The sequence below is a fragment of the Dipteris shenzhenensis genome, chromosome 4 (assembly GCF_047967505.1).
Source record: "Dipteris shenzhenensis isolate YYH24624 ecotype China chromosome 4, Dip_SZ_1.0, whole genome shotgun sequence".
NCBI lineage: Eukaryota > Viridiplantae > Streptophyta > Polypodiopsida > Gleicheniales > Dipteridaceae > Dipteris > Dipteris shenzhenensis.
In genome coordinates this window covers 1,945,412-1,963,195 of record NC_141599.1, presented here as the reverse complement: position 1 = coordinate 1,963,195, position 17,784 = coordinate 1,945,412, and the positions used below count along the sequence as shown (strand labels likewise).

At 45.7% G+C, this 17,784-nt stretch overlaps 1 protein-coding gene across 1 annotated transcript; it reads right to left on the bottom strand.

The window, feature by feature from the left end:
* Nucleotides 1-8,125: 8,125 nt before the first annotated feature.
* GLTP1 (glycolipid transfer protein 1) lies at nucleotides 8,126-17,044 on the bottom strand. The gene is made up of 6 exons (XM_087373372.1): nucleotides 16,704-17,044; nucleotides 16,047-16,102; nucleotides 15,590-15,720; nucleotides 8,775-8,910; nucleotides 8,481-8,609; nucleotides 8,126-8,398 (listed from the first exon to the last, which is right to left on the bottom strand). The coding sequence occupies exons 1-6, from the start codon at nucleotides 16,840-16,842 to the stop codon at nucleotides 8,363-8,365; spliced, it is 627 nt and encodes a 208-aa protein (XP_087229498.1). The 5' UTR covers nucleotides 16,843-17,044; the 3' UTR covers nucleotides 8,126-8,362.
* Between the last annotated feature and the right edge of the window lie 740 nt (nucleotides 17,045-17,784).

Genomic DNA, 17,784 nt, shown 5'->3' with positions numbered 1-17,784 from the left:
ATTGCTACTACTCCACCTGCATCAGACTATAAGGCACTGGCCAAGCCACCTTTTTGCTCCTCATCACATGGCTTCTGCATCAGCCTGATCTGGTCCCCTTTCTGCACCCTATGTGACAGCTTTCCATACTGTGCACATCGTACATGGCAGCCAATCCTTTCTCTCTCTCAGATCTGCCCCCATGGCAGCCTTCTTGTCTGCCCATGTGGCCTCTCCCTTTCCTACTGCAAGCCATCCTCCTCCATGTCGTACTCATATGAAGGCTCAAAGGTGGGGGTTCCCAACACATTAACCCAAATAGCACCGTTTCTTTCCGTATGTATAGTGGTAGAGAAAGCCTACACCCTTTAAGATCCCTTTCCAGTTTTGTGGGTACTTAAAAGCATCAAGGCATCAACTTTGATGCAACAGTCCTATTGGAAAGGTCACCGCCCCATCTATAAGCCTCCAAATGAGGAGAGTGTGGGGGAGGGAGACTTAGGGCATATGCCCAGAGAAGAGAGAAGCGAGGACAAGGTTACCTGGCTGCTAGACAGGATCTGCAGGAGCATAAGGTGGAGCAGAGGGCAGCAGCAGGGAACCAAGAGCAGAGGCGATGAACTGGCGAAGACATCAACCAGGTGTATAGACCTGTATGGAGGTTGGAGCATGGCCTGCAGGGTAGATCCGGGAGAGAGGCAGACACATGGCGGGATGTGCAGGCTGGATAGGCGTAAAAATGGAGCAGGTTATGGGCCTGTTCTATGGCCCTGGAGGAGGGCATCTAATAGACAAGGTGGTGCTGCAAGCCGCTCTCACTTATTTCTATTTTCTATGATATTGTATGGGATTGAGAGGATGAGTGGAATGGCTCATTGTAAATACCATAGGTATGAATTATAAATACCTTGGTATGGGGTGAGAGTTATTTGTGTATGGGATATTATGAGTTTTTTGGAAAATAGGAAGAGTGAGTCATATAAAGAGGTGGGCTCATGTCCATGTGTTTCAATAATATAAGAGAGGCCACATGCCAAGCATGTGGAAGGCATGTGGAGGAGTGTGAAGTCAAGAGGAATCCTTCTAGAACTCCTATGTGGAATAAGGAGGATGTGGACATGTGGAAAGGAGAGGGTCCCTATGCGCTCCATGTGAGGAGACTCTTGACTTTCTCAATATTTTAAGAGTCTTGAGCATCTTTGGATGGGACACATGGCAAGAGTAGCCAAAAAGGACATGGATGGTGACATACGTGCTTAGGTGATTGATGGGGAAAGGAATCTACAGGCAGCAATTGTAAATGGGTGAAGGAGGGTAATAAAATCTCTATAAAAGGAGCCCTCCTCTCCCTTGTTCATCAATCTCTTCCACCATTAGGCCTCATGTTGCTGCAGCTCTAGTCTCCCCAAGCCTCTTCCATGAGCCTTCTCTCCCTCTTGTAGATATTCTCTTATGTAGACTCTTGAGTCCATCTCTCTCTAGTTTATTCTCTCTCTATGAGTAGTCTTGGAGCCTCCGCTCCCTCTTGTATGTATGAAACCTCTTCTTCTCCCTTGTGTTTGTAGTGTTGAAGTGGATCCTCACTCTATTTGTAATGAAGGTCACTTCAGGTTCTCTCTCTCTCTCGTGTCTCGTCCCAAAACTCTTTTAAAGCCTTGAAAGTTCTTTCTATTCGGCCACTCACTATGCATACATGGTCCATCTGTTTCTCGAGCCACCATGCAAACTTCTTTCCCTCTTCTAGGCGAAATCTATGAGGGGTGGACCGTTGATGAAGGTGGAGTCTTGAGGGAGCATCCTGCTCAAGCGAAATTAGCCTGGGTGGAGGGCAGTTTTCATGACAGTTTGACCCCCTGTTAGTGTTTTGCTCATAACTTTCTGCTCGGTAGTCCGATTGTAATGAAATTTATATCAGCGCGAAGCTCTCTTCAAGGCACATGTTTATATGTGATCAGATCTTGAATCAGATACTGCTGCAAAAAGTTATGAGTCTCTGTGTCTAATAGTCTGTTTTCATGACAGTTTTTACCCCGGTCTAGTAAACTGTCCATAACTTTTTGATCGCTTCTTTGTTTCTTAAGAAACATATATCAGCGCGAAGCTCTCTTTTAAGACGCATGTCTCTATGTGCTTACATCTTGAATCAGATAATACTGCTGCAAAATGTTATGGGTCTCTATGTTTGACGTTCCGTTTTCATGACAGTTTTTACCCCATTCTAGTAAACTGTCCATATCTCTTCAACCGTCTGTCTTATATCAGCGCGAAGCCCATCTCAAGGCGTATCTCTTTGTGTGCTTGAATCTCTGATATCATGTCTCTACTGAAAGTTATAGGCCTCTCTATCTAATGACAGTTTGTAGAGTGTTTTGAGCTAAGTGTAAAGGTGTCTATGAAGGAGGTGCAATGTTTCCTCGGAATCTACCCATCCGACCTAATCAGCTCCTTCAAACTCCTCGATATATATCAGTTCATGTTATGTTGAGCCGCAAGATCTTCTTTCAGCAACGTATCGCTCTTCTTTTCGGCGCAGACCGGCTCGCTGAGATTATGGCCTCTATTGATCCTTTCCTTCTCCCTATGCTTGATTACAACATCACTTGGGATGTTACCATCTTCATTCTCATTTGAGGGAGGAAAGTATGGTGTGGTATCTTGGCATAAAAGTTTGTTTTCTAATGTCCCATTCTCAATGATAAATATCTTTGGCTGTCAGTTCGAAAGCAGCAGGAAGTGAAGAGGTGCGTGAAGTTTATTACCCCCAACTTCATGTCACATCTTTTGGTGGAGACGCCGGGTACGTTTGGTATTGGATTCATCCCACCTTACTAAATGGTCTCGGGTGTACTTTATTGCATGTTATGCCTAGAAGAGGCATGTGTTTTGATGAGATAAAGAAGATGCCTGGAAGAACTCCGTTAGAAGAGATTGCAACCCGTTTAAGAGAACTTGAAGATTGTGAAGGTGATGCTCAAGCTATTCGCACAGTCACCATGATCATATCCTTTATGTTTGCACTGTTGAATATGTTGGTGAATCGACAACGTCGGCAGCAGGCACAATGACAGATTGGGGATTGTTCCATGCACTGGCAGCTTGGTGTGAAGAAGAGTTGAGTCTTTGGGTAGTTTTTGACTATAACAGTGGAGTGGTGATTCTTAATGCTTTTAACTTCTTTTGCTATGCAAATGATGAAGAGTACAATATCTTGAAGCTTTTATGTGCACTTCCTATTGTGAGAAGGATGATTCTAGAATGCATGTATACACAATGTTTTCATGGTGCTGGTTGGTCACTTATTTTTGAAGACTTTGTTGAGGATCACATTGTGGAGGGTTTTCAACAAGTGGTTATGCATAATAAGTTGGTCTTAGTATACTAAGGCTCTGTGGGATCTTGTTCGGATCTTGTTTGGGATATTATTTGGATCTTGGTGTTTCCTTTTTGTGTTTCATCGTGGTGAAGATTCCAGTGTTTCGAGGGACCCAAGGGGAAGACCCGGAGTCTTATCTTCGAGATTTTGTTCGAGGATGCCGGCTTTCGGGATGGTCCATGAAGGATCGGGTGGAGATTTTGCTTGATTTTCTTGAAGGTGTAGCCTTGAGTTGGCATGAGACCTTGCCGGACTCTACCAAGGAGGACTGGGACCAAGTGGTGGCAGCAATGAAGCAGAGATTTGGGGCAGTGGAGTCGCCAAATGCTTTGATGTTGCAGTTGGACCGGTTCTATCAAGGAGAGGGTGAGTTGGTCTCTGCGTTGGCAATCCGATATGAAACTTTATGGACAAAGTATGAAAGGGCAGCTTTGCGAGCTGTGGCATCTACATCATCCGCCCCTCAAAGTCTCTCAGGGATGGAGCACTTAAAGATGAGCAAATTTGTTATGGCTTTGGAGCCTCGTCTTCGCTCAAAAGTAATGAGTAAAGATCCAACAACATACATGGAGGCGCTTCGCATTGCAACCAAGAAAGAAGCTTCTCTAAAGAGCGAATCCTCTTTTGTGTCTTCAACAGCTTCAACTTCTAAGGTGGAGGTAATGGGCACTCCTCAGGTACCAAAGTCCTCTGAGTTAGATCATAATATCTCCCAATTGATGGCAGAGTTTGCTGATTTGAAATTGCATTTGGTTAATGCACGACAACCTAGAGCACCAAAGAGTGAAGATAGGAGCACCAAAGAGTGAAGATAGGCCTCGAGATAGGAGTGGGGTCACTTGCTATGAATGTAATGAAAAAGGTCACTATCGCCCCGAGTGTCCTAGATTAAGAAAGAAAGAAGAAAAACAAGTATCCTTGTTAGAAGCTTCTTCAGGGGATGAGGAAAGAGAGGTAATGATGGCTAAACGGGAGTGTGGTAAAGCAAAAGAAGAAGAAGAAAGCAAGGAAGAAGTAGATGAGGAACACCGTAGTAAGAAAAAGAAGGCATCTAGAAGGAGAATTAGCGAGTCGGACTTTCCTTTAGGACAAGGAATTCAAAGCTATGACTTGTTGTCCGACCTTAAAGAAAAGGAAGCTCATATTACCTTTGGTCAATTACTTGCTTTGTCTCCAAAACTACGGAAGGAATGGGAAAAACTAGCAAGCACAAGAGTGTCAAAGAAGAAAAAGAAGAAAAGTGCCATTCCTGTTGTTCAAAAGGTCGATATAGATGTTGGTGATGATGTACCTGTGGTTGATGCGATCATTGATGGTCAAGTGATTTCTAATGTGTACATTGATGGAGGTGCATCGATTAATGTCATGAGTGAGAAGACCATGATAGATGCTAATTTAAAATACTCTAGTACTACCTCTCCTTATCGCATCAAATTGGCTGACAACACTAGGTTAAGACCTTGGGAGTTGTGAAGAATCTAGAAGTGGATATATGTGGAATTTCTGTGCCAACTACTTTTCAGGTGATCCCTACCAAGCCAGATGCACGTGCCTATCCATTGATTTTGGGAAGGCCTTGGCTACGCAAGGTGAAGGCTGTTCAAAAGTGGGATACTGGAGAATTGATTTTGCAGGGAAATGATGAAGGCTGTTCAAAAGTGGGATACTGGAGAATTGATTTTGCAGGGAAATGATAAGAAGGTGCGCTACAACATCAGAAGCCGCAAAAAGAAAGTTGTCAAGGAGGAGTCTTCAACATCAGAGAGTTCAAGCTCTGACTTAACCGATGAAGAAGAAGAGACAGGGTGTAGCTCCGGGGAGTCCAACTCAAAGGGTGAGGTGGAAGGAGTGGCCTTTGGTCTTTGTCTTGGTGCTGATCGGGATGAGTCAGGAAGGAACAAGGTCGTGGTGCAAGAAGATCCTGTAGAGATACTTCATGTGGAGGATGTGGAGCACACTAAACGACACCAACGCAATGAAGAGCTTCTTGGTGATTCTCTATCAGGTAGTGAGAAGCTCCAGTACTTGGATATGCTAGATGATTTTCCATGTCTCTTTGCAACAAGCTATTCACAGGTTTGACCAGTCTCTCTTGTGGAGCACAAGATTGAGTTGAAGCCAGAAAGCAAGCCAGTTGTGCAACGCTTAAGGCGATTGGGAGTGATCCAAGCTGAGGCACTAAAGAAAGAGGTGAAGGAGGGTAACAAAATCTCTATAAAAGGAGCCCTCCTCTCCCTTGTTCATTAATCTCTTCCACTATTAGGCCTCATGTTGCTGTAGCTCTAGTCTCCCCAAGCCTCTTCCATGGGCCTTCTCTCCCTCTTGTAGATATTCTCTTATGTAGACTCTTGAGTCCATCTCTCTCTAGTTTATTCTCTCTCTATGAGTAGTCTTGGAGCCTCCGCTCCCTCTTGTATGCATGAAATCTCTTCTTTTCCCTTGTGTTTGTAGTGTTGAAGTGGATCCTCACTCTATTTGTAATGAAGGTCACTTCAGGTTCTCTCTCTTGAGTATCTCGTCCCTTTTCTCTTTTAAAGCCTTGAAAGTTCTTTCTATTCGGCCGCTCACTGTGCATACATGGTCCATCTGTTTCTCGAGCCACCATGCAAACTTCTTTCCCTCTTCTAGGCGAAATCTATGAGGGGTGGACCGTTGATGAAGGTGGAGTCTTGAGGGAGCATCCTGCTCAAGCGAAATTAGCCTGGGTGGAGGGCAATTTTCATGACAGTTTGACCCCCTGTTAGTGTTTTGCTCATAACTTTCTGCTCGGTAGTCCGATTGTAATGAAATTTATATCAACGCGAAGCTCTCTTCAAGGCGCATGTTCATATGTGATCAGATCTTGAATCAGATACTGTTGCAAAAAGTTATGAGTCTCTGTGTCTGATAGTCTGTTTTCATGAAAGTTTTTACCCCGGTCTAGTAAACTGTCCATAACTTTTTGATCGCTTCTTTGTTTCTTAAGAAACATATATGAGCGCAAAGCTCTCTTTTAAGGCGCATGTCTCTATGTGCTTACATCTTGAATCAGATACTGCTGCAAAATGTTATGGGTCTCTGTGTTTGACGTTCCGTTTTCATGACAGTTTTTACCCCATTCTAGTAAACTGTCCATATCTCTTCAACCGTCTATCTGTTTTCAATGAAACTTATATCAGCGCGAAGCCCATCTCAAGGCGCATCTCTTTGTGTGCTTGAATCTTTGATATCATGTCTCTACTGAAAGTTATAGGCCTCTGTGTCTAATGACAGTTTGTAGAGTGTTTTGAGCTAAGTGTAAAGGTGTCTATGAAGGAGGTGCAATGTTTCCTCGGAATCTACCCATCCGACCTAATCAGGCCCTTCAAACTCCTCGATATATATCAGTTCATGTTATGTTGAGCCGCAAGATCTTCTTTCAGCAACGTATCGCTCTTCTTTTCGGCGCAGATCGGCTCGCTGAGATTATGGCCTCTGCTGATCCTTTCCTTCTCCCTATGCTTGATTACAACATCACTTGGGATGTTACCATCTTCATTCTTATCTGAGGGAGGAAAGTATGGTGTGGTATCTTAGCATAAAAGTTTGTTTTCTAATGTCCCATTCTCAATGATAAATATCTTTGGCTGTCAGTTCGAAAGCAGCAGGAAGTGAAGAGGTGCGTGAAGTTTATTACCCCCAACTTCATGTCACAGTACCTGGCTGCCAGACAGGATCTGCAGGAGCATAAGGTGGAGCAGAGGGCAGCAGAGAGTAGAGGCGATGAGCTGGCGAAGACATCAGCCAAGTGTACGGACCTGTACGGAGGCTGGAGCATGGCCTGCAGGGCTGGATCAGATCCGGGACAGAGGCGGACACATGGAGGGATTTGCAGGCTGGATAGGCACAAGGATGGAGCAGGTTATGGGCCTGCTCTTTGGCCTGGAGAAGGGCATCTAATAGACAAGGTGGTGCTGCAAAGGGAGGGGCTGCTATTGGGCAGCACCCTGCCCTTGTATTGGGCTAGCATGGCTAGTTGGCTGGCCAACCAAGTCGACCAGCACTCAGCCCAAGAAGGGGCAGCCCACAGCCCCATAGAAGGAGCATATGGGGTCGGTTGGGGGACAGACAAAGCCAGCAAGTTGGGGAGCAGCAGAAGACTTACCCTCAGGCCTATATCCAAGAGTCAGAGTCGTCCCAGAGGTACTGCAGACTGAGCTCATCTAGGGCTGGAGCCTAGGCTGTCTTCTAGGGCAGCAAGGTGCTGAGGTCTTTGGACGGAGAGTCTACATACGCTCGAGGTGGAGCACGTGGGCTCAGTGATCTAGAGATATCCGGCAAATAGTAGAAGTACCTTTTGGTAAGATCAGAAGAGCACAATCTGGTGGGACACTGGATCTATCTTTTGTAAGGTGTCCATAGCTTTGGATAGAAATATATTGCTTTGGCGGTTTCTATATCTAGCTTGGATCATTGTCTATCTACTAGTCTACGCATCTATGTGAAGCACAAAAGGTTAAGAAGTTTGTGATTCCACACACCACACACACTGTGTGAGCTATTCTATTAGTCTTCCGCTGCTGTGCGTACCCTATGTTGGTCGATTTCTAACAAATCCACCACCTTCTTGCCCACCCCCCTTTGGCCGAGAGAGAAAGTGAGACCGAGGTTCTTCAAATGATGGCACAAAGCAACAATTTATTCCCATTAGATATTTTAACATTCAAGCAAACTCCCATTCTCAAATCCTCACAGCTTTAGATGAGCCTTGATTCTGCATGTGCAGTTCCTAAACAAATTTTGGAATGCAAAAAATACAAAAGATGAAGTCTTTTGCCTTCATATTGCAAAAACAATCAAGGAAATAGAAAGCTTTGTATGTTTTAAATCTCTCCTTGTTGTCTGTTCTATGCAGAACCGTGTGTCAAAAATGTGCTAGAACGAAGGTCCTCTGTCACAAAGATGGAAAGTTTGCTCCAGCACACTGCAGCCTCCTTATACTTGCTTCATATAATACATCATAGACTCGGACCTCAAATTTGAAATGCTGTACTAGCTTGCCTTCATATCATCCAATCCAACGCTTTTCTGCAAGACCCACATTTCATTTTCATCATCCAAGTGTGATTGAGTTATGGTCAAGAACCATTCCAAAAACAGCCCTGCTTACGAGAAACTCATGATTGTCCTGCAAGAGAGGGGGAAAGGAGGTAACAAAGCTCTTGATGTCTGCCTCCAAGTCTCCCTCTCCAAGCACAGACATAAATTTGCTTCTCTCAGGTGTAAGTTTTAGAGCCACCTGCAAATATTTTCCATCCTCCATATTTTATCTGATGCATAAAAGACTAATTATAGACATCTGCTGATGTCTAAAAGAACAATTAAATGGACAAAGAACCGAATACACACATGAAACACAGTTTCAGCATCCTGAGAACTTGTCAATCTATAGAAAGTTACTTACTGTAAAAGCACTGCTTGCAATCCAGCCATGCCATTTCTTCAGTGTGACATTGTATGCACATGTAGCAGCCTCAGTCATTGTCCATTCGGGATGATCCAGCATATTTTGGAACAGTGTCACAAGAAAGTCCATAGCCCTGAGATACCGCAAAAGCAGTTTGGAAACCTCTCTCTCTCTCTCTCTCTCTCTCTCTCTCTCTCTTTGTGTGCAAGGGAACCCATGAGTCCGGAAAACTACAGGATCATTATGATTGGACATGTTATGTCCAAGATCTATGCATCGGTACTTGGCACAGAGGTTAGCCTGGTCACAGAGCTTCAGGGTCTTAGAGCCATGGGGCAGGTAGGCTGCCGGGTAGACCACGGGACCATGGACCATATACTCACACTCATAGGGGTCATTGAAGAGGCCAAGACACGGAGATAGAGGGTGTATTGTTGCTTTGTGGATTTCCGCAAGGCCTTTGACACAGTACCGAGAGCCTGACTCATCAAACGCCTATGGGACCTGGGGTACGATCAGGAGATCTGGGCAGTTATGGCTCTTTATGAGAGAGTTTCAGGTAGGGTTTGGACTGGTGCAAAATGGACATAGGAGATCATGAGCACTATTGTGATCAAACAAGATTGTCCATTATCACCGACTTTTTTTGGCCTCTACATTGATGAGCTTGAGACCTTTATCGGGACCCTATGAGGGACTGGTTGCTCTCTAGCCGGATCCTTGCTCCAAATATTGCTATATGCGGATGATGTGGTCCTACTATCCTCCACTGCAAAGGGGCTTCCGCGACATCTTGACACACTACATACCTTATGTGAGACACACAACGTGAAGGTCAACCTTGGTAAAACCAAGGTTATGATCTTCAACACATCCCAGGCAGCCATGCACACAGAGCATTTCACTTTGGATGGGTTGCCAGTGGAGGTAGTTGCATCCTATACCTACTTGGGGGTCCTGTTATCCGGCCCGATTTTAACGATGCGACCAGCACTACAGACTAGAGCCAGACTCGAGCAACAATGCTTTCACTCTCACTTCCAAGACCCTCTGACCAAGTCTCTCCTCTTTGACTCTCTGGTTCGACCCGTAGGTATGTATGGCAGCCCTTGTTGGGGGCCTAATGTTTCAGAGACGGAGTGGGCTCAAGTCGAGACTTCAGGTTCTCATGCTTTCAAGGATGATCTGCAGTAAGCCTTTTGTTCCACATCACATAAACCTGACCAAGTTCGGGGCATCCCCACTACAACTAGATTCGGCATTCCAGGTCATCACATCTCTGTTCTGCATTTGACCGTATGGATCTTACACCACAAGGTGACATAGGCTCCCATGGCTGACTTTATGCTCCTCCATGACACTAGCAATAGAGGGGGGTCACAGGTGCTGGTATGCACATACTCGCAGATGGTTTAAGAGCCTTGGGCTTGACATAAACATATTACCCACCTTCCAGTATAGCATTGAGGCCCCCCCTATCCGCTCACCTACCATGAGTCGAACCACGTCACAGGATCTCCTACAGCTACACACATTCAAGACTTCTACACGTTCAAGATCCCAATCCTGGACTCTCCGGACCTAGCTCCCATCCAAATTGCCTGTCCTGGGATAAGCTCACCCTGATCGTAGACCTCTGGAGCCAAAGTCTCTGAGACCAAGATACAAACCCCTCCGCTCCGTCCTACTACAGGGGACCACTCCTCCGGACCTCTCCCTGGGAGAAGGTGGTGTCGCCGTCTGATGTCTGCTGCTGAGAACAAATGCTCATGAATCAAAAGGATGTCCACTATCCACCCTAGTACTGCCCTCTGCAACTCCTGCCGGAGTATCAAGTACTGCGGTTGACTACGAGCACAGTCGAGGAGGAGCCCGTGCACGTTCCAACTCACTATGGTCCAACTCATGAGGACGGGGGTGCAGAGAACAAGGCTCTCCTGTGAGTAGGCGCCTGTTCCAGAAAGACTGCCTTATGTGACTTTGTCGGGGGTTTGGAGGGCGAATAGTCCGTGTCTGTGCGACGACGTTGGAGGGCGAATAGTCCGTGTCTGTGCGACGACGTACTAGGGTGGATACCGGCTCAATGCCGATCTTGCGTGCCCACTTCATTATGAAGAAGACTTCCACCCCGAACAGCTTCACACACTTCTGGAGGGACCAGTAGTATGCTTGATCCACCTTTTCCTCAAGCGAAAATCTGATAACTCCTACCGCCAAACCACACGTCGGCTCCTCTCGCGTGAACCTCAATTGAAAATTCACCTCCGTACCATGCCAAAGGTCCAATCTCCGTGCTCCCATCCACTCGTCCATCATGTGTGAAATCTAATCTCCCATAATAGCATCAAACACCTCTGGGGTCCACTTCTCCAACCCTATGGAGGCAAACTAAAAACTCGAAATGGGGTGTGTCTGCGAGCCCACTGCGCTGATCAAACCCCCCTTTCGTGGCTGTAGGATCATAAGCGTTAGCATCCACTCGTCCATCATGTGTGAAATCTAATCTCCCATAATAGCATCAAACACCTCTGGGGTCCACTTCTCCAACCCTATGGAGGCAAACTAAAAACTCGAAATGGGGTGTGTCTGCGAGCCCATTGCGCTGATCAAACCCCCCTTTCGTGGCTGTAGGATCATAAGCGTTACCTCCAACGATAAACGATAAGAGTCCGGGATCTCCAGATAATTCCAGGGTCCCAACCTCTAGAAGTCCCCCGGTAAGGAACCCCGAGGCTGGAAGTTGGGAGCTACTGACCAGGAGGACGAGCCCTGTCTCTCTGGCTCCCTCCCCGAATGGACCTGATGCTGTGATGAGGGAGCAGAAGGGGACGTCGTCTTATCTTTGCCTACTGGCAAGGATGTCGAAGCAGAGGAGGGGAGGGAGGCTGAGGAACCCGCTACGGAGGTGGAGAGAGGGGCGGCGGGGGAGGGAGGACATGGAGGGACGAAGGAAAGAGGGCGGATGTTTGAGGGGGTGCTGGACTCTGGTCTACTGACTCTGCCTACTTTGCGGGGGTGGGGGAGGGAAGCGCTCGACCATGGCCACGGGAGCAATCTCTGGCTAGGTGACCCATCTGTCTGCACTGAAGACGCTGGCCTAGTAACCCAGAAATCTCCACTCGTTGGCGAAGTGTGCCCCCTTTGAGGGTCTCTGGGAGGATCAACTTTGGGAGGGACTCTGGGCTCTCAACCACCAATCTGATCCTGGGGACCCCGTCATCTGCTACAACTAAGGCGGCCGACTCTGGCGAAGACTCGAGCAGGGTGCCAAATGCCCGACCAATGGAGGGGAGGATGGCTCGATACTCCTTTGGGAGCCCTAGGAAGCGTAGCAGACCCGAAAACAAGAAACATGGTGTCGTGTCCATGTCCTCCACTGTAAAGCCATGGTACCAAGGAAAGAAATACACTAGATGTGGGCCAAGGAAGATGGGGCTCTGCTCCACGAGTGTCGAGGCAGTGTTGGGGAAGCTTAGCTGGATGAGAAATACACCTCTTCCATAGATGGTGTTCTCTTGGATGTGGTCTCCCTCTAATGCCAAGCTCGCTTGGATCCTCTCTCGCACCTGTCTCCTTGTAGGCGTGAGGCCCACAATTCTGCCCACGATCACCTTGTCCCGAAGGGACTGAACTGCTTGCTGTACCTGTTGCTTGTCAATTGGGGAAAGAAGAACCTTAACGATTGTGGGATTCGAGGGTGCTGCCATAGAGCCCCTCTAGCCAGACCAAGGGTCACCACCAAGATTTTCTTTCACCTTAACAAGCACAAATGCTCCCGTTGTAGAGAGGAAGAGGAGAAAAAAAGGGGGGGTGAGGAAGAAGGACGTCAGAGGGGGAGGCAGAGACGAGACGAGGCAAGGCGAAGAGGCCTAGGAGAGAGGTGGAGAGGGTGGAAGGGAAGGCAAGAAAGGCGAGGGGGGGACGGTAGAAGGCGGAAGAAGAGAGGGGACGAGAAGGTGGAAGAAGTGGCGGGATGGCAGAAGAGAAGGACGGAGTAGAGCAGAAGGCGAAGGAGAGAAAGAAAAGGAGAGAAGGAGGGAGTGGAGGAGATAGCGAAGGAGTGGAGAGGAGGCAGTGGAGAGGGGGAGAGGGCGGAAGAGGCCGGGGAGGTGGAGGGGGGAGATGACGGGGGGAGGCGAGATGGCGGGGGGCGCAGCTGACGGAGGGGGAGGTAGATGGGCAGAGTGCGGGGGGGAGGCGAAGGGGCTGTGGAAGGGCGGAAGGGGCAGGGCAGTGGAGCAGCGGGACAGCCAGAGTGCAGGTCCGCGGTCGGAGGGGGAGCTCGATACAAGCTATGACACTTACGCAAGAGTTGGTCTGCATTGTGATGCTGGTTTTGGTCTGATACATCCTATTCTACCTCCTGTGGATGTTGGTGTGCAAGGTAATGGAGGAGCTAAAATCAGGAATGAAAAGCTAAGGAAGGAAATGGCAGCCATGCATGTACCTTTGTAAGACTAGAAATGTCGTCATCAGCGCCCAAGCATAAGCAGCTATATTGGGTTTCTGAAGACCCGCGGAGTCGCTTGGGCAGACCCAGTGCTTACTCAAATACGTCAAATAAACAAAAGAGAAAGAAAACAAGAAATCAAGAAGAAAGGAAGAAGGTGACTAAGCAAAAATAAACAAGCAAATCAAGAACAAAATCTTCCAAAAAACAGGAATCTCTCTCTCTCTCTCTCTCTCTCTCTCTCTTATTTAAAACATAAAAATCTAAATGGAGCCCTTACACTTATGTACCGCTTCCTACAAAGATGCAAAATTACATTCTACTTAGAAAGCACTTGCATACTCAATCAAACTCTGTTTTGAAACTAAAAGAAAAACGGGCTGACAAGCATGCTGACTTCTTGTAGCAAATAACTAAGGGGAAGACCGAGATGTTAGAAATGGAAGGAAGTAGTCAAGAAGGGTACCCCAACCCCAAAGAAAGAGTTCATATCCAATGCCTTGGAGGAAGACAAGAGAAGGAACACCAAAGCCGTGAATATCCTAGCAAATTGACTCTAGCAGCTACATTTGGGAGATGAGCTTGTGCTGCGGTTAAGGTTTCACTGAGCAGCCTTGTGGCCAAGCCATATGGCATGATCGTAGAACAGAAAATCAGCAAGTGTGGAAAAGATGGCCTACCTTGATTTGATGTTGCCACTGATTGTCAAGCTACTTTTTATGTCAACTTAACTGCATAAGTTGTTGAAACTGATGTTTTCCTCAACTTTTTTAAATAAGCTTGAAATAATCTAAAGGTCCTTGTCAATAATCCCATGGTCCTTATTTGCCTTCATGCTGAGCTTATTTAATTGATGATATCCTTGTTTAATGATGTCAATTTGTAAGAGAATCGATGCTCTTTAATACTCTGCAACGGGCTATGGTCGCCATCACAGGCAAGTTTCAGACCAAGGTATTCCACAGACCACCTGGTCACGATAAGGACTCAGCGATATCGGTGTCAAGCAAAGATGCTCCCTCTCCCTGACTTTATTCGGTTTGTACATTGTTGACAAAATAGACAAATGGCAGAGTACACATAGTGGGAGTGCAAGCTACAAATCCTTTTGCTGCTATGTGCAGGCAATGTGTGCTGCTGCCCACTAGCTGCCATACCTGTCCTGACGCCTGCGCAGCCTTCATTGCTGTCCTGGCTACCAGACGTGGCTGTACGGCAGCATGGGCTGCCCTGGATGCTGCTGGGAATCTCTGGTTGATGAGAACCCTGCGTGGCAACCAAAATGGACTTCCGGTGCTTATGGCTGCCTTGTGGCCATGTGCTGATCTTGCTTAGCAGTTTCAAGCAAGATCGCAGTACAGTTTTCTACTCCACTCAAAGAATTAAAAAACTTTGACTGGTCAACTCCCACCAAAACTCAAAATTCAAAATAAATATGTTGCAACAGGTTTCTCAAAGCTCACAGAACATTAGTGGCATGGCCTTGAAGCATTAACTCAACCATTTTGAGCCATCCCGTATGTGCAGCAGCAATGAAGGTAGGTTTCTTAGGAGATTTACATTGAAAGTGATAAGGAAAAAACAAAACTAGGTTTCTTGGGTTTTTATGAAACTTCCACACTGCACAAAGTTATGGAGGACTTGGGTTGCAAGTGAAGAGAAGTATTTGAGCACTTTGTCGACAACAAAATCACAAACCTTCGCTTGAATTTACGTATGGATTTTTATCCCCTGAATGGCGAGACCTACCACTACTGGAACTGAGAACAAGAGAATGTCTCTTCATGTTGAAGCAACAAAGTGTTGATTTCTTTGAGACAAACCTGGTCTTTGGCAAGAACCGGCCAAGTTTATCTATTTCACAAGGCATCACACTCACCCATACAGAAGTTGTTGCGTACTTCTAACATGAATTACTGGCCATAGCTGCACCAGCGCATGTATCCACCATCATGCAGTCTTACAGCCCATGTCCTCAACTAATAACTATTCAATCATTACACACTCACGATTTCACATAGTAAACCCTGAAGAAATAGCCAGGTCACGAGATGAGCAAGGAACCTGTGCTCAACAATCTGTAATTGTTGAGGGGAAATGATTGTATCTGAAGAGTATTGATGGCAATGCAGTCATACCCTTCTCTAGAAAACGCTGATCTGAACTGGCATCCACTCTAGCCATAGTATCAAAATTGTAAACTCATGGGTTAACTGTGGTTCTCCCTCCATCTGCAGGTGCTACCAAAGGCTTTGCCTCGGATCCAATACAAATTTTCAAACCAAGGCCACAATGTCTGCAAGTAAAACATCAATCTTTCTATCCAACCTGGTTTCACACTTTAATGCACCATTTAACATACCTTGTCAGCCATAGCAATCCATTTGTGCAACTAGAGGAGTTCCTTGCAGTCTTGTCATCTACTTCCTTGCGCACGATATCATAAAGCTTTTCGTAGGCCGATTCATCAACCTTGTAACGAGCCTCCAATCGCTTACACACAATGAATAAAAGTGCTCATCAGTTCTATTGAATAGAATGCCTTAATTGTTTCAAAACGTTGCAAAAGATGCAAGCACTCATATAATCTATAGACTTAACATGAGCAAAATCTGAAGCACCTTTTACTAGCCAATACTGCGATTTTCCAAACAAACAAGCATATCAGGAAGTCCTTTCTCTCTTTGAAGGTCTTGCTAACTCAACACCCCAAACGCACATTATTTACAAAACAAAAAGCTGCAGTTGAATACACTAAGCTTCCAATTGCGCCAATGTTAGGAATACGAAACAAGTACAACAATGATACAATATCTTACCGTAATATTACCTCCAATGTCAGACTTCACCAACGCCATTGCAGAACCGAACTTATCTGCATTGTACAATACATTTCAGAGATGCATTTTACATGTGAAGAAAATTATCGCAATCAAGCGTTCGGCACGTCGACAAGACGTCACTACCTAGAATGGGCGACCCCATTGCTCACAGGCCGACAATATGATTGCGCAATCAGGAGAAAAGCTAAAACAACCATATTATTGTGTATCCAAAATGCCATCATAGTATGGCCTTCATCTCAACCAACTCAAGACATAATCGTAAGACAGGAAGTGTCTGTTGAGACTGTTGATGCGTTGACTAAACAAAAGCTTGAGAGATATAACTTGTCAAAGCCATCTGGGGTTTTAATTGCAATTATACGCAAGACCTCAATCCTCGCAAAATCAAAAACTAAGATCCCACCACTGAAAATAGGACAGAATCAATTAAAGCAGCACCACATGCATGTAGGTCTTCTTGAACAGATGCACAACACGTGAGTTGCGAAGTTCGCAGTTCTAAAGGTGGAGCGACACATGCGAGCGCTAACATATGATGAGTATGATAAGGGAACCGGGGAAGAAAGATCAAGCAACGGTCGTCTCTAAAAGAATGTTGAAGTAAATTCGGTTCATAAAAAACCATCTTACCAATGACGGGAAGAATCAACCGACAAACGTCAAGAAATGGCATGGTGAGCATGTCGCCAGAAGGCGATTTGGCAAGAGGGATGGCGTCCAAAGCCGGGGTAAACGAGGTGTGGGTTTGGGCAGGAGCAACCAAGGCCATGGAGACTCTGATCACAAAAGAGAGAGAGAGCTTCCAAGGCAAGGGATCCAAAAACTCCCGATTGCAAAATGGATCCAAATTTTCAGCGATCCGATTTGTATACAGTGAATGCCTTGACGATTGACCAAGAGACAGTTTGGATGAAGCACCCGGGCATGTATCATGTGGGTGGTGGTCTCTCTCTCTCTTTCTCTCTCTCACGTTGTAGGTAGTGCATGTTTCACTCTAACATTTGAGCTCGCATCTCTAGAATATATTATTCCCTTTTAGTGTTGCGTGACGTGGCCCATTCAATTATAAGGAAAGAATACTTGATTATATGCTTGGCAATGTCACATGAATCACTCAATGTGTCCTATATCTCCCATTATTAATATATAAATAAATATAAACAAAGTATACACACACACACACGTACGTACATACATATAATAAAAATCGTATCACACACACACATTTATTGAAACAATGAATTAAAAAAAACTTATAAGAGACACATAAGGAAGAGAGATAAGGAAGATAGATAAGGGTTAGTGGGAGAAGGAGGTGAGAGACATAATCTAATTATTAGTTAGCAAACTAATGCACAAAGTCTCAAGCTCAAAATTTAGTATTGAATTAGTGAGAAACATTGGCCTAGTCATGGAGATAGACCACCCAGAAAATGGTTTCATGTCAACACTCTGTAGAAATAACAAAGATGAACACTTGCAGTATAAGTTATGAAAACCAACGAGAAGAAGTACCAATGCCAAACTCAACAGGTTTTCCACATATACTTTCATGCCTTGGACACTTTGATGTATATATGGGATGGATTACCAAGTGTTGAGAGAAGTGTTTTACCTCTGCAAAAGGTAGGGGAAAGCAAAGCAAACATTTTGAGATAGATTTGATAGCCACACTTATTCCCAAAAAGAAGCCAAAAGAAATTTGCCTCCA